The sequence below is a fragment of the Chelonus insularis genome, unplaced genomic scaffold (genome assembly GCF_013357705.1).
Source record: "Chelonus insularis isolate UGA/USDA-ARS -01 unplaced genomic scaffold, ASM1335770v1 contig_406_pilon, whole genome shotgun sequence".
Taxonomy (NCBI): Eukaryota; Metazoa; Arthropoda; class Insecta; order Hymenoptera; family Braconidae; genus Chelonus; species Chelonus insularis.
The window spans coordinates 416,230-430,067 of record NW_023276563.1 but is presented as its reverse complement, the minus strand read 5'-3'; the positions used below and the strand labels follow the sequence as shown (position 1 = coordinate 430,067).

Here is a 13,838-nt window from a genome sequence, read left to right as displayed (position 1 = left end):
TATAATTAATAATACATTGCATTATTATATAAAGATATTGCTAATACAAACGCGATATTTTTTCATTAACTTTTTTTTATGAATTATTTTTATTTAATATCTTTTTTATTTCAATTTTTACTTTTTTCATCTTATCGTGTAAAACTTAATTAATTATCATCGCAGTGCTCAATAAGATTTATTTATTAATCTGCCTTTTTGTTTTTAATTATTTTAAATTGTCTACTCTTTCACTTTTGCACGTATAATTAAATCAGTCATTTGAGCAATCTATACATCCTAGGGAATCCCGATAACGTATTAATACAATCATCTGAAATGTTTAGGTAATGTAAATTCTCAAATAACAATGAGAATTGATTTTCATCAATATAACATTCACATTTTTGAATATTTTCACTCATTCACTCACTCTCTACTCTCATGTTATTTCACGCTTCGATACATACACGATAAATTACGACCGACTTATTTCGGTTATAAGCAGAAGACGCAGTATTAATGACGAGCAAGAAATCGTCTTGAGGCACTAGGAGGCATCCAAGGAGAGACACTCAGCGAAGAAGTCCTCCATGGAACGATAAGCGTGCTCGATCACACCCGCTAGAGCATGATCCTCATCCGCATAGCTCTGCAATAATATTTGTTTGACTTAAAACCATGAATTAATATTAATTATTGACTCATCATACATATTCAAATATCCAAATTATGTAGGTTGAATAAAATTTGTGAATTTTAAAAAAATAGTCCAGATTTATTTTATAAGCTTAAAAATACTTTTACATTGAAAAAATTCACTGAATTCTTGGAGCAGAAAATTGTTTAATATTATTGTTATTATTATTTATCTCTCTTAATAGAAGTAACTCTGAAAAACATTGTTTTCATCACTAATTTTCTTGGTAGAGTTGAAAACTTTATTCATTGTAATTAATAGTTTTTGTTAATTAGAAAAATTTTATAATTAAAATAATGATATTAATAATTTTTCTTGTAATTCTTAAGATTGATTTTATATATACAAAAGCTCTATTAAAGTATGAGACTGATCAAAAATTGACTATATAATATTTTATGAAGCTTGTAACATCAGGTATAGATGATCAAAGTATTATGGTAATTTTTCTTCATATATAATAGTAAAGATAGAGTCACGTTACCTCCAACTGTTTAGTAACTTTTTCAAGAAAGTTTTTTCAATATAGATGAGATGTATTCGTGCCAAACAAACACATCATTTAACTTGGCAAAATATTATTTGATGCAACAAATTATCATTGGAATTTAATAAACTTGTTTGGAATCCATAAAATATTGCACATTTCAGGTGAGTTATTAACGAGTGTAAACGACTGATTGATAACATTGATTAATTTCTATGAAATAATCCACTTATACTAACGAACTTAGTTCAGTGATTTAATATCAATGCAACAGATTTATATGGAATATAAAAAAGATATTATTAATGACGCTGAGATAGAATTGAAATAAATTAATCAAAGAAGAGAAATGTACCAGTTGGATCAAATTAAAATCTTCAGAAGTAAAAGTGTGTGACAAACAAATTCATTTCTACAAAAGCTGTATAAATTATGCTTAGTTTTCCAAGTTATTGAGAAAAATAGTCACGAAGATATTAAAGAAATGGTTGATAAGCAAAAAAAAATCCAATGCAGACAATTTTTTGCTTGAATTTTTTACATAAAGTATGACAAACTTAAATTTTTTGCTTGAATTATTTAATAAGTTCACTTTTAATATTTAAACGACTAGGATATAATTATCAAAACAATTTGGAGATAATGATTCGAATAATACGTCATCAAAAAAATTCAAAGGGGATAAAACTTGTAGCAAATATTAATAGGGAAAGTTTTATTGAGTAGAACAAGAATTAGTTGATGACGGTGATGATAAAATTTTATTAATAATGGATTATAAAAATGCTTACATATTATTCTAAGAAGAAAACTTATTCAGGGAAAAGCTTATATCAATATATTACTACAAATATGTGCAAAAGTTTGATCATTCAGCCAAGTGATTTATAGTCAGTAAGTTCATCAATAAATAATACAGAAGGAAAGAAATAAATCACTTGAACAGAACGAAAGAAAAATTCACAAAACGACAGCTAATAATTACTGAATAATACTTTCAATTTGTCTTAGTGAGCATCGGTTTGAAGAAATGATAAATAATATTGCAATTTAAAAATGAAACTCAGAACTAGATATCCAAGAAGAGCTTCAGCAGCGAATAAATTTAAATCAAATTATTAATCTATGGAATATTTTGTAGAGTGACGTCAAACAGTACTTCGTTATTGGTTTTTTTACAGCTTAGTCTCGAGTTGATAATTTAAAAAATGAAATATTTCTTACCTGATACCTAAAGATAACTCCAGCTTCGGACAGAGCTTTAGCGAAGGCTATACCGTGTGTATAAGGCGCTGTAAGGTCAGCTAGACCATGAACAAGGTAGAGGCTATGACTTGGGACTAATCTTGCGCGTTGAGTTAAATCTGCCTCAACATATCCCTTGTAATTCTCGATTGGTGCTCCCAATACTCGTTCCGTGAATGCTGAATCTATTCAATTGATTGAGTCTATTATTCCAGTCGAAAAGACACAGCTTTTAGGATTAAAAAAGATTAATATTATCGACTCACTGTAGTACAACCAGTCTGCGATGGGGTTGACTGCAATGCCGCATTTGAAAACATTCTGTTGGCTGCCTAATACCATGGCAGTGACGTATCCGCCATATCCCCATCCCCAAACACCAACCCTCGATTCATCTAGATACTTCAGAGTATCCAATAGGTACTGCAGCACGGTCAATTGATCCTGCACTTCTACTCCACCAATCCTATGAAAAAGTGCACGCTTCCCTTGTCCTCTTGCTCCACGCACATCCAGCCTCACATATACTACGTCATTGTGACTGGACATGTATGTTCCCCAATCAATTTGAAATTTATCGGTGACTGCTCCGCTACCAGGTCGACCGTTTACTTCAACGAGAACTGGAAATGCTGCATCTCGCAATTCTTCACGCCAGGATGGCGGCAGTTGAAGTTGGACTTGTGCTCTCCACCCTTGCGGTAAAGGTACCTACAAAACAAAAGTTCATTCAGTCTTCCCCTAATCGTTTTCCCTTCTTTCCCTCTTTTTCCTTTTGTGGCTTGTCGTTTCTTCCCCTATTACTTGTTATCATTTTTTTCTTTTTTATTGGGAATCGATTTTACCTCAAAACTTTTCCGAGTTGGTAGAGCTAATTGAGCTAATCTGTCAGCATGTTGGATTCTAGTGTCGTAGAGAACTCGAACCATCTTATGAGTTGTGACTGAGTGAACTCCAGCAAGTGGCAACCCGGGCCCTTCACAATAGAGTATGTAATAACCTTGCCTAGTCTCAGTAGAAACACTAACCGAAGCTCCAAAGTGAGTACAATTGGTGTAATAAAACCTGCCGAGTAGAACACATAATTTCATTACTGAGCAATTAATTAAACACATTCAATAAAGATCGTTACAATCATAAAGTAAATTATCCACCATATAAACGTTTATTTTATTGAGTTTGTCTACATTAAATAAAAAACACAAATACTCGTGAATTTCGTAATAAATACATGTTGTCAGATTTACTCGGAAATTGTGAATTTCCCCTCTGTATCGTGTTGAAACTGGAATGAAATACTGTCGGTATAGCACGAAAAACTATAAGAATTAAAAAATTCTAGCTATTAAATCATTCCAATGCTTTTTTGATTCTGCTTTTTCACAAAATCATTTCTAGTGTCACAAAACTATAATTTACAACCGACAATCAGTTATCTAAACCATATATAATGTTTTTAAATATAGAACAAATTTATAGGCCTTGCTTTTCTCAACCATTATTAAACTTAAAAGGCATGTCGAGATTGGAGATAAACTGACCTAACTCCGAACAATTTTTGACTTTCGGTTCAGATTACTCCAACATTTTCTATCTATCTATCTATAAGATAAAATATGATCAAAATAATATAGATAGAAAATGATTAAATATGAAAAATGTTTTCTATACGAAATCATGTGTAACTTTGAATGTAACAATATAAATTTGAAACTGAGAATTTATTGTTGTAGATCTGACAGTAATTCTTTTAATCTTTGGGATTTTTTTCTTTCGAAACTCGAGATTTATTATCTTTGGGCAGTTGTGGATAACATTGCCAAAATTTCGAATGCATATAAACAAATTTATAACTTGTGAATAAAACACTTGAGCCATGTTGAAAACTTCTCTATTTTCGAATACTTCTTTTAGTTTAGTACGCTTATTTATGAATTAAATTTAGCCCATCAACAGTTTTACACAACAATTTATGATTGTAACATATGCAAATGTTATTTTTATAGCAAATTAAAAGATTAGCAATATTGTTATTTTTATCGAACGATCGTAAATTAATACCTATTGTTTACGTTTAATAATAGATTAATTTTATTGTTATTTTAATCTTTATGAGCTAATAATGCAAGCCAATTAATAAAGATGAAATATTGATAATCAAAACAACATGATTTTAACCATAATTTACCTTTGAACAGATTATAAATTTAATTTTATAAATGCTTTCAAGAAAATTTATTCAAAATGTAACATTAAATAATTCTTGATTGGACATAATAAAAAAATTGTAAAATTATATTGAAAAAAATAAAGTATTCAATATGTTAATACAGAGATTTGTATGAATACTTTTTCATTTCCGTTTATTGATTCCAATCCTTTATTATGCATTTCTTTTCTAAATCATCTCTATAGAAATTCAATTTTATAAAATTGAGTACAATATATAAAAATAGATAAATAGTTTTCTTGGCTAACGACTTCGAGTTTTATCAATTCTTCACGACTGACCATACTAAGTTCATCATTTTGACTCCAATAAAAATGCTAATATACTATTATTTAAGCTAGAACATGCCTGGAAATTGATATCATTCGAAAGTTATCGTGCTTTTTTGTGTTTCAATTGATGTAATTTCTAGTAAAGATTCATACGGAACTTGCTACTGATATAACTGGGTTAAAAAAATATTGACAATTCACTTTTTCAAATAAAACTTCTAATCACCCGGAGCACCGTCTGGTCAATTATTCAAAAGCACAATTGTTTTTTAAGTTATAGTTCATAACTCAAGTTTTTAATACCACTTACCGACTACTCCAAAGTACATCACCCAAATCACAAGTGATACATAACGGTTCCAGTCGTCGAGGATCATCTGTCGTAGGATCTCTAACCACATACAAATGTTTCTGTCCTGGTTTTCGCTCTCTGGTACCAAGGTAATAAACTAAATGTGCTCTTGAGTCCCAGGCGAGTATCTCTATGACTTCATATCGGCCATGTGACAACACGGCAATCCTTTGTTGTGTGAGAGTAACATGCTTGATATGAGTGAAATGTTCCTGTCCACCTTCCTGCACAGCAGCCAGCAAAAGAAAACTATCACCATCTGGTGCAAACACTGGATGTGGCTGTGCATCCAACCACTGTCCTTCAGGAGCACGTTCTGAATGAGTTTCCTCGCATTCCCATTTGGGTGCACGACAAGCGGAAACTACCGATAAATTTTGTGATCTTGTCATCCATACTACACTAATTTGATCCGAGCTTTCACCCACCCACCCAGCTGAGATTAAGTAATAATCCCTGAAAAAAAAGTCGAACAACAATGGATTATTGATTGTAACTTTATTTAGTAACTGATACTTTCTTATTGAATTTATTTAATGAAATCAAAACATTCTCTATTCATCGCTATTTTTATAAGTCTACATCGAGAAATAAAATTTTCAACTACACTAATTAATACCTATTAAATCAGAAATAGATAAAGATAAATTGATTTATTGTTAGCATCTAGACAGATTAATATAGAAAAGCTACTAATAACTGAGTATATTGTATTAAATTTCAGTTGACTTACTGGCCATCAAGTATAAGCGGTGGTCTGACTTGAACTCTCTCAAAGTTTATACCCAAAGATTCGTTAGTAGCATCACTAATGTTGGTGAAATCTATCACCCACAATTCTACTTCAGGATTCGGTGATCCGGGAATAGGATATCTCACGGATTTGAGTGGTGGAAATGATGCTTTCCTAGAAACACCTACTGGACTTGAGCTTGGGCCATCCTGACCCAATGGATTACCAAACCAAGGAAATTCAAAAGACGTGACCTGCAAGCATAATAAGAAACGAACGACAGTTTAAGTAAACTAACAAACAAGTTTATAAGGGTGTTAAACCTACTTTCGTGTCATTAAAGCTCGCATAAAGTAGTTGTTTGCCGTCGGGGCTTGGCCACAAAGCCTCAGGTTTCGGAAGTACTTCTTCTTGATACAACCAATCAGGGACTCCATTGTAAATAATTCCAGGCACTCCAGTGTCAGTCAGTCTCTTGTCTTCTGGCGCCGATGGCGACATTCTTAAGAATATATTGTTATCGGATATCATCAATAGTGAAGTAGTGTTGCCCAACCATGCAGTATATTGCAAACGAGTTGGCTGGACTCGTGAAGAGGCGTGAAGACGAAGAGGAGTATGATGGCTTTAAAAATCATTTGTTTTAATCTCATATATCTCTTGGGGATCTAATAAACAATTAATAGAAGTACTTACTCATTTGTGACGTCATAAACCGTGTAGAGAGCAGTGAAAGTGTGTCGAAATACCTGTCATAAAAAATTGATTGTTTTTACAAACGTGATAAAGCTTTTTTTATTGTCCAAAATATTCGGGTCAGATAATAAAAATTATTTCTAACTTTCAATTGCTATTGTTTCATATATACAGACTTTTAATGTTTTCTAAGTACACAGACTATTTTTTTTTATTAGGTTAAATAGTTGTCATTCAAAATTATTTCAGCAACGTGAAAAAATGAATAAGCAGAAATTTGGTATTATCAAACTCGAGTAAATATTATCCCTTAGAAAGGAATGTTATTTAACTTTAATGAGTTTAATATGAAAAAAAAAAAAAATCATTTACAGACTCATTCATCATAAATGAGGTATAAAAATTTGTCCCAAAAATTTCCCCAACTGTGTAGTATATTGATTCCCCTCATAAAATAATACAATTAATTCTATCAATGATTTGCAATTTTTTTCGTTCAATTCATCGTAATTAACCATTCGTGAAATTTATTTGAAAGCCTTGTATATTGTTGAATACGATTCACACTTTTTTTCAATTAAATTGTTCGAATTCAACGAAAAGTAAAAATTACTCATCAATTGTTCTACAATGAATAAATCTACTTACTGGTTTAACATCGTGCTTAAAAAGCACATAACGTAGATTATAACTACATTGATAGCCTTGCACATTCAATTGTCTCTGTAATAAAGCATCCCAGTGGTTAATTTATTTTCATTTTCTTCTCTAAAATAAGTAATTGTTTCATTAAAAAATGAATGAAGAAAAATTGCTTACAAGTGTATGATTAGATACAAGTAATGAAACAGAGTTATTTGATGTGTCAAGAAGTGCTAATGAACCATCGTCAGCTTGATAAACAAATTTGTCATGAGTTACCCAAGCGGGTGGCAACCGATGAGGTGAGAGGTCCTCTCGAAGGCACTCTTCCAATGTAAGACGTCTACCACTCCAATACAAAAGCTCATCGACATATCTACATTATTCAATAAATGGAATTATTAATGTCCCAATAATTAATAGCCATTAATTAGCTTCCTTACCCAAGAAGATAAATAGCAGTCACAATCCCAGCAATTACGAACCCAATAACCAGCAATGAAAATATTATACTTCTCCAGTTATTGCCGCTATCTCCATACAAGTCCTAGTTTAATTAATTCACAACTTGCTGTTAACTTTAATAACTATTTCATTATTAAACATAACAAAGAACTTCATTATTAACTCATGCCTACGGTGCATGGTATGTTAATTTTAGCCTAAAAAATTTCATTAAACTCAATTTAATTTTTTTTTTTCACATGACATGACATTCTTCCTTTTTTCACAACTTTTTCTTTAATGTGCTCTTTTCAATTAAAATTTTTTTTGGCTGAAGTAGTTCAGCCAATTTATAACTAATTGAATTGAAATTTTAGCCTGTTACTTAATTAGCAAATGAGATAAAGTACTTGACTATCAATATTATTTAAATAATGAATGTAAATGAGTTTCTCCAAGAGAATGTTAAAATCTATTATTTTATTGAACATTTAAAGATACATTATATAAATCCCTTGAATTCATTACACAGAAAAACGATCCATTGGAGAATAAAAATAACTACTAATCTTGATATGTCATGGCTCTTTATTAATATTTTTTCATCATAAAAATACGGAATTTTTTCCAACGTTTAATATCATTTTCCATTAGTGAACGTTCGTGAAGCAAAGTCATCATTACTGAAATACTTTCATCCTAACAGGAATTCTTATTTGATAGAATTTTATTCTCAAAAAAAAAAGCTTGATTTAAAATAGCTAAATTTAATAACACTCTCGGGAAAAGCAAAAAAATTCACGGAATCAGAGGCATGATTTAATATTGATAAGTTTCCAATAAAATTTCACTTTTTATCTGAAGCTCTTTCTTATCAAGCATCTTATCACTTAAATATCAGACTGTAATAAATATTTTCCCGAATTTCAATGTATTAATTGAAAATAACTGGCAAAGCTTCAGAATATTTCTTTTCAATCAAACAACCCATGTTATTAATAAAGCCAACTTCAATCAAAATATAATAAAAATAATTCCAACAACAATAATAGTAATTGTTATTGTGATGGTAATAATAATAATAGCAACAACTTATGACGTCTAAAAATGTAGAACGTATCAAAAAGAACATCAAAAAGTTTTTTAAAACTAATCTTAATCCTGGTATGCTGCCAAAATACATCAATTGCTGTTTCGTTTAGAGAAGATTACAAAAGCAAAGACGTTTCCATTATTGATTAAAATAAATTCCCAACAAAGTATTAACAATCCGACCAAATAAAATACCACACTAATTAATTCAAACAAACTCATAAATCAAAATAATCCATCTAAAGTAGCTGAATTGAAGAGTAAACATAATTGAAATGATTAAATTACCTCTTTGACCTCTGATTTAACCCTCGGATCGCCAACCTGGACGGTCTCGTCAGGAGGCAGCCGCCAGGAGTTTCTTTCGATATTTACGCTGGCGTTCATATCGGGTTTCTCCACCACCCTCTACTACAGCCACTCCAAGCAGCTTCTCCACGTGTGTTGGCCTCCAGGTTCCCAGTTTCTCACTTAAAATACCTCTCGTTCTTGTCAAAACCCAACTTGCAGACTTAACTCTCTTCTTTTTTCCTATAAATTAATTGTATTACAAACTTTTAAATAAGGAAGTATAAAGAAGCAACTAAAGTTTTCTTTTCATGTTTTTCAGGTTTGTGGCGACTCGCATTTTCTAGGTACTTGAGAAAGAGTAAAAATTTAAGTGATAAAGTTAGAACCTGAATCATCAGACGACGTCTCTCTAAAACTAAAATAGAACTTTGCATACCTACACAGGAATAACCGTCGTATTTCCCACCTCTGTCAACCTATAATGCCTATGCATAGACTGCATAAAAGCGACAGATCATAAATCGTTGGATGCTACGAACCACAACAGGTGCGAGTTTACGATGCTGCTGTCAAACTTAGATACTGATAGCCTCCGTAATATATAATAATAATAACCGATGTTGATCAGATTTAAATTTAAATTCATGTAATAGTTAATTAAAATAACTTTAAGTAAGTTTTTATGTTTTAGATGGAGGGACTGGAGAGATGAAAAAACAATAATAGAATGAGAAATGAATTAAAATGTTAGAAATCTTCATTTTCTTTTTTAATAACTTGACTTTATTGTGAGAGAAAGCAAATGGAAGTGAGTTATCTACATTGAATAAATAATACCACTGACGACAGAAAAGAGACAATGCAGCCGGCGAATTTCACAACCCTCGTGATAACACGTTCCAAGTTCGTTATCACTCGACAGGAGATGGAGAAACTATGTAGATCACTGGTGAATACTCAAATCGTCTAGAATATGGGATCTAGCCTTTCTACAACTTTAAATACATTTGAATAAGTCCATGTGCACATAACATTTGGTATGGTAAAGTGCTTCTGACATGAGCTCTCAATTTTCTTCCATTTACTTCTTACTAAAATAATATCAATATCATCAAAGTCACCAGAGCTTACTTGGTAAGCCTTTTTTATTTATTTTTTTTTCAAATAAAAATGTTTATACGATAGAATTTATTTATTTTTAATTAAATTTGATCTGTTATTTTTGTTTGAGGTTCTTTGTGTAATCGAAATGTGCAATGAAAACTGATTCTCAGTTAGTGGCAAAAATCCTTTGAAAAGCTTTGATAGAAAATGCGCGCGTCTGTGTGACATAAAAAGACATAACACAGTGTTTCGTAGGGACGTGTATTCATACATAACGCATTGAGATAGAGGTAAAAAGACTATAGACATGATGTATTAAGAATAGAGCAAATGAGAACAGAGATTGAGGAAAGAATGCTTACTTTCAGACAAAACGACGATTTAACATCAGCCGTTGATGACGAGGATTTAGAATGAGCGCAGTGATCCTGAGGGAATCGAGGCAAGCTCGCCCGGGCGGCATGACTTCCTCCTTCTTCCAAATCCACCCGCTTGCTGCGTGCTCGCGTGTCCGACCTTATCCTTCTTTTATCACTTTCTCACTTGATATTATTTTTTAATTGACTTTTGAGGACCTTTAATATCTCACTATTAAGCGGATTCTTACTAATTAATGGTAAATATCACTTTAACAATATCATCATAAAAGCAATAATAATACGAATATGAATAATTATTTAAATAATTAACAATATCTGATAATAGTAATAATATCACTAAACTGTCTGACAGGTTGGGCTAATAAATACCCTAATACTGCTCACATTTTGAGTCTACATCACCACAAATGTCTGCAGCACAAGTCTCAGTATGTACAAAGGATCACCTTAAATGAAACATGAATCGTCGCGAGGATAAAAAAAATTTATTAGACAGATAGAAATACAACGTATCGAGTTCAACTGGGCAAAATGGACATTATGGTGAGTTTAACAAATGTTTTTATTTCACACATAATTAAGTGTATGTTGCAGTGTCAGTGATATATTATTGAAAGTTATATCTTGTTTTAGATAGAAGAAGAAAAGCCGATCGAATCCCGTGATGACGGGATTCGGACATACGACACGATGGCCCGGCCACTGCGCCGACACTGAGGGTACGCCGCAGCCTCGGCCTCCTGGTGCTGCTGCTGATACTCCTCCTTCCCTCCAACCTTCACTACTATGTTTGCTATCTCTACCAACACGCCCTCTCCCACATATTTCTCTCTTTTACACGCTGACTCCCTCATTTCGCCACCCCCAATAACTCGTCTATCTCACTTCAACTCAATGTCGTACTTTTCTATCACGTTATGTACACACCTACATAACTGCTGTATACCCCTTCTCTCTTTCCCATTTTTGTCTTTCCTCATCCCCTTGGTTTACAGCTCATGCTTTTATCCATCTCTCGACATTTTTCCGGCTTGGCATCTGCCTCTCTTAGGCTATTGCCGACTCTCTTTCCTTTTCTTTCTATTTTACCCAATTCCCTAGCCCCTTTCCTACTCCCTTGCCATACACATGACCACCGAGCTTCGTGCTACTAAGCGATCTATCTCCTCTACTATATACCTTCTCTTTTTCCTTACCTCCTACGAACTTTTCTCTTTCTTATAACCTTTCCTAGACATTCCTACCATTTAAATCCTGTGGCCAATATTCACTCAAGTGTACCTCTTTATTGTTCAGAAAATCTTGTTCTAAAATTTCTTCGAGATGCTTTCCAAATTATTTTTTCATGCTTTGATTTTTTTATCTCTTGTTTAGGAACTTTATGAGAGCAGTATGCAAATCGTTTTCATTAATATGCATGTGGATGCCTTTACATTAATAAAATCTCAGATTATTTTTGATTTTAATTTTATATTTATAAGTAGTATTGTTTTGAGGTAATTTTTAAGCTTTATTATGGCATTTTTCTGTAAACTAATTGCATGAAAAATAGGGCAATGGTATTGATTTCAAAGTTTCTTTTATTCACAGAAATTCTGAAGAATAGAAAAATTGGACAAAAGATTTAATAAACTTAATTATACTTTCATTGATGGTAAATTACATTTTTTTAAGTTTTAATTTTATTTTTCACATTTCATTTTATAAGTATGCCCTTGTATGCCTCTCTAATCTTTTCAATTTACTGAATCATCAATTTACCCTGAACTCCACTCATAAAATTCGATGATTTAACTACAGAAATTTTTTATTTCACTGTAAAACTTTATAATCAATTATCCGACCATTGTTTCATTCAAGTGCTTTTTTATGATTGAAAAAAATCGGAAATTCTATCTAAACATTTTTAGAAATACAATTAACTTTTTCCATTTCTAGTTTGACTCTTAAATCATTTTCAGAATATTTCTTGATAAAAATAGTACTAGCATACCAGTATTATTTCGTAAGTCTTCAAAGAATCTGTAAATTCTTTTAAGAACTTGATCAATCAACTTCAACTAGATTATTATGTCATACCATACCCGATAAAATAGTTACGCTATTTTTTTTTTAACTTTCCTATCGTAGACGAGAGTCAGAAAGTTGGAAACTATCTTATTACTGAAATTATTTCATCAATATGTTTGCCTTAGTTATCTTTTACTCCTGAAAGTTCAAAAGAAACAATGAAAAGTTTCTTTACATATTTTTAATATATAAATTTCTCAACTATTCTCATTTCTTCTGGTTATTTAAAAATGGTTCAACTTATCTTTCACAGGGATTATACATCTAATATTTATATTAGGATCTTCGAACTTTTATAAATCTTCTAAAAATTAAAACTTTTCTTCACCAACAATATTCATTGTTTTTGAAATCTTTCTTTTTTTTAAAACCATTTTTCTAATCTACTTTTTCGTTCTAAACATCCCATATAAAATTTTATATTTACGTAATCATCAAATCGATATAAAAAGTAAAGTTTCGGTAGATGACAGATATAAAAAAAATCAGCTCAATTTTTATATTCTTTCTTGAGTTTTCTTTTAACGTTCACTTTAATAATAAAAATTATACAATCAAAATTTACGTTAGCATTTAAAAACTTTAGCGAATCTATAAAAGTGGAAGAAAAAATGGACAATAAATAGACGAATGTGTCAGATTTTATGATTTTCTTTTACTTTTCTACTAGATTTAGAAAAAGTTGAAAACAATAACATTTATAAGTCGAGTTAATAAGATTAAAAAAACGATACTTAAAAATGAGTGATAAAATTAATAGCATGTATGTTAAATTTGAAATAACTATGTCAAAACTCTCATCGCACAGTCATAAAACGCGAAATTGCTCGCAATGTTTCACCTAGCAATGAATATTTGTATTAGTCTGAAAAGTTCACGGTCGTGATGTATGCAAAGTAGATTCTCGTCATGCTTTCGCCTGACCTGTTCTACAATTTCGATCTTTATCGTTATACGTAGCAAACAATTCCTTCTCAAAATATAGCTTGGATAAAATACATTAGGTGTGTATATCTTTAAAACAATCCGACATTCGGCTGAGATTACATTTAGCAACTATGCCATACCCTTGAATTTTGCTAGCTTTCACGGGTCAAGGGTGAGCCTTGTGTAGTTTCTAC

At 31.5% G+C, this 13,838-nt stretch overlaps 1 protein-coding gene across 1 annotated transcript; it reads right to left on the bottom strand.

Annotated features, from left to right (window-relative positions):
• Positions 1–11,340, bottom strand: LOC118069259 (inactive dipeptidyl peptidase 10). Its single transcript, XM_035087234.1, has 13 exons — positions 10,630–11,340; positions 9,161–9,403; positions 7,780–7,883; positions 7,514–7,712; positions 7,343–7,417; positions 6,695–6,747; positions 6,326–6,623; positions 5,999–6,252; positions 5,224–5,721; positions 3,257–3,476; positions 2,678–3,122; positions 2,391–2,596; positions 1–631 (listed from the first exon to the last, which is right to left on the bottom strand). The coding sequence occupies exons 2-13, from the start codon at positions 9,257–9,259 to the stop codon at positions 530–532; spliced, it is 2,553 nt and encodes an 850-aa protein (XP_034943125.1). The 5' UTR covers positions 9,260–9,403; positions 10,630–11,340; the 3' UTR covers positions 1–529.
• Between the last annotated feature and the right edge of the window lie 2,498 nt (positions 11,341–13,838).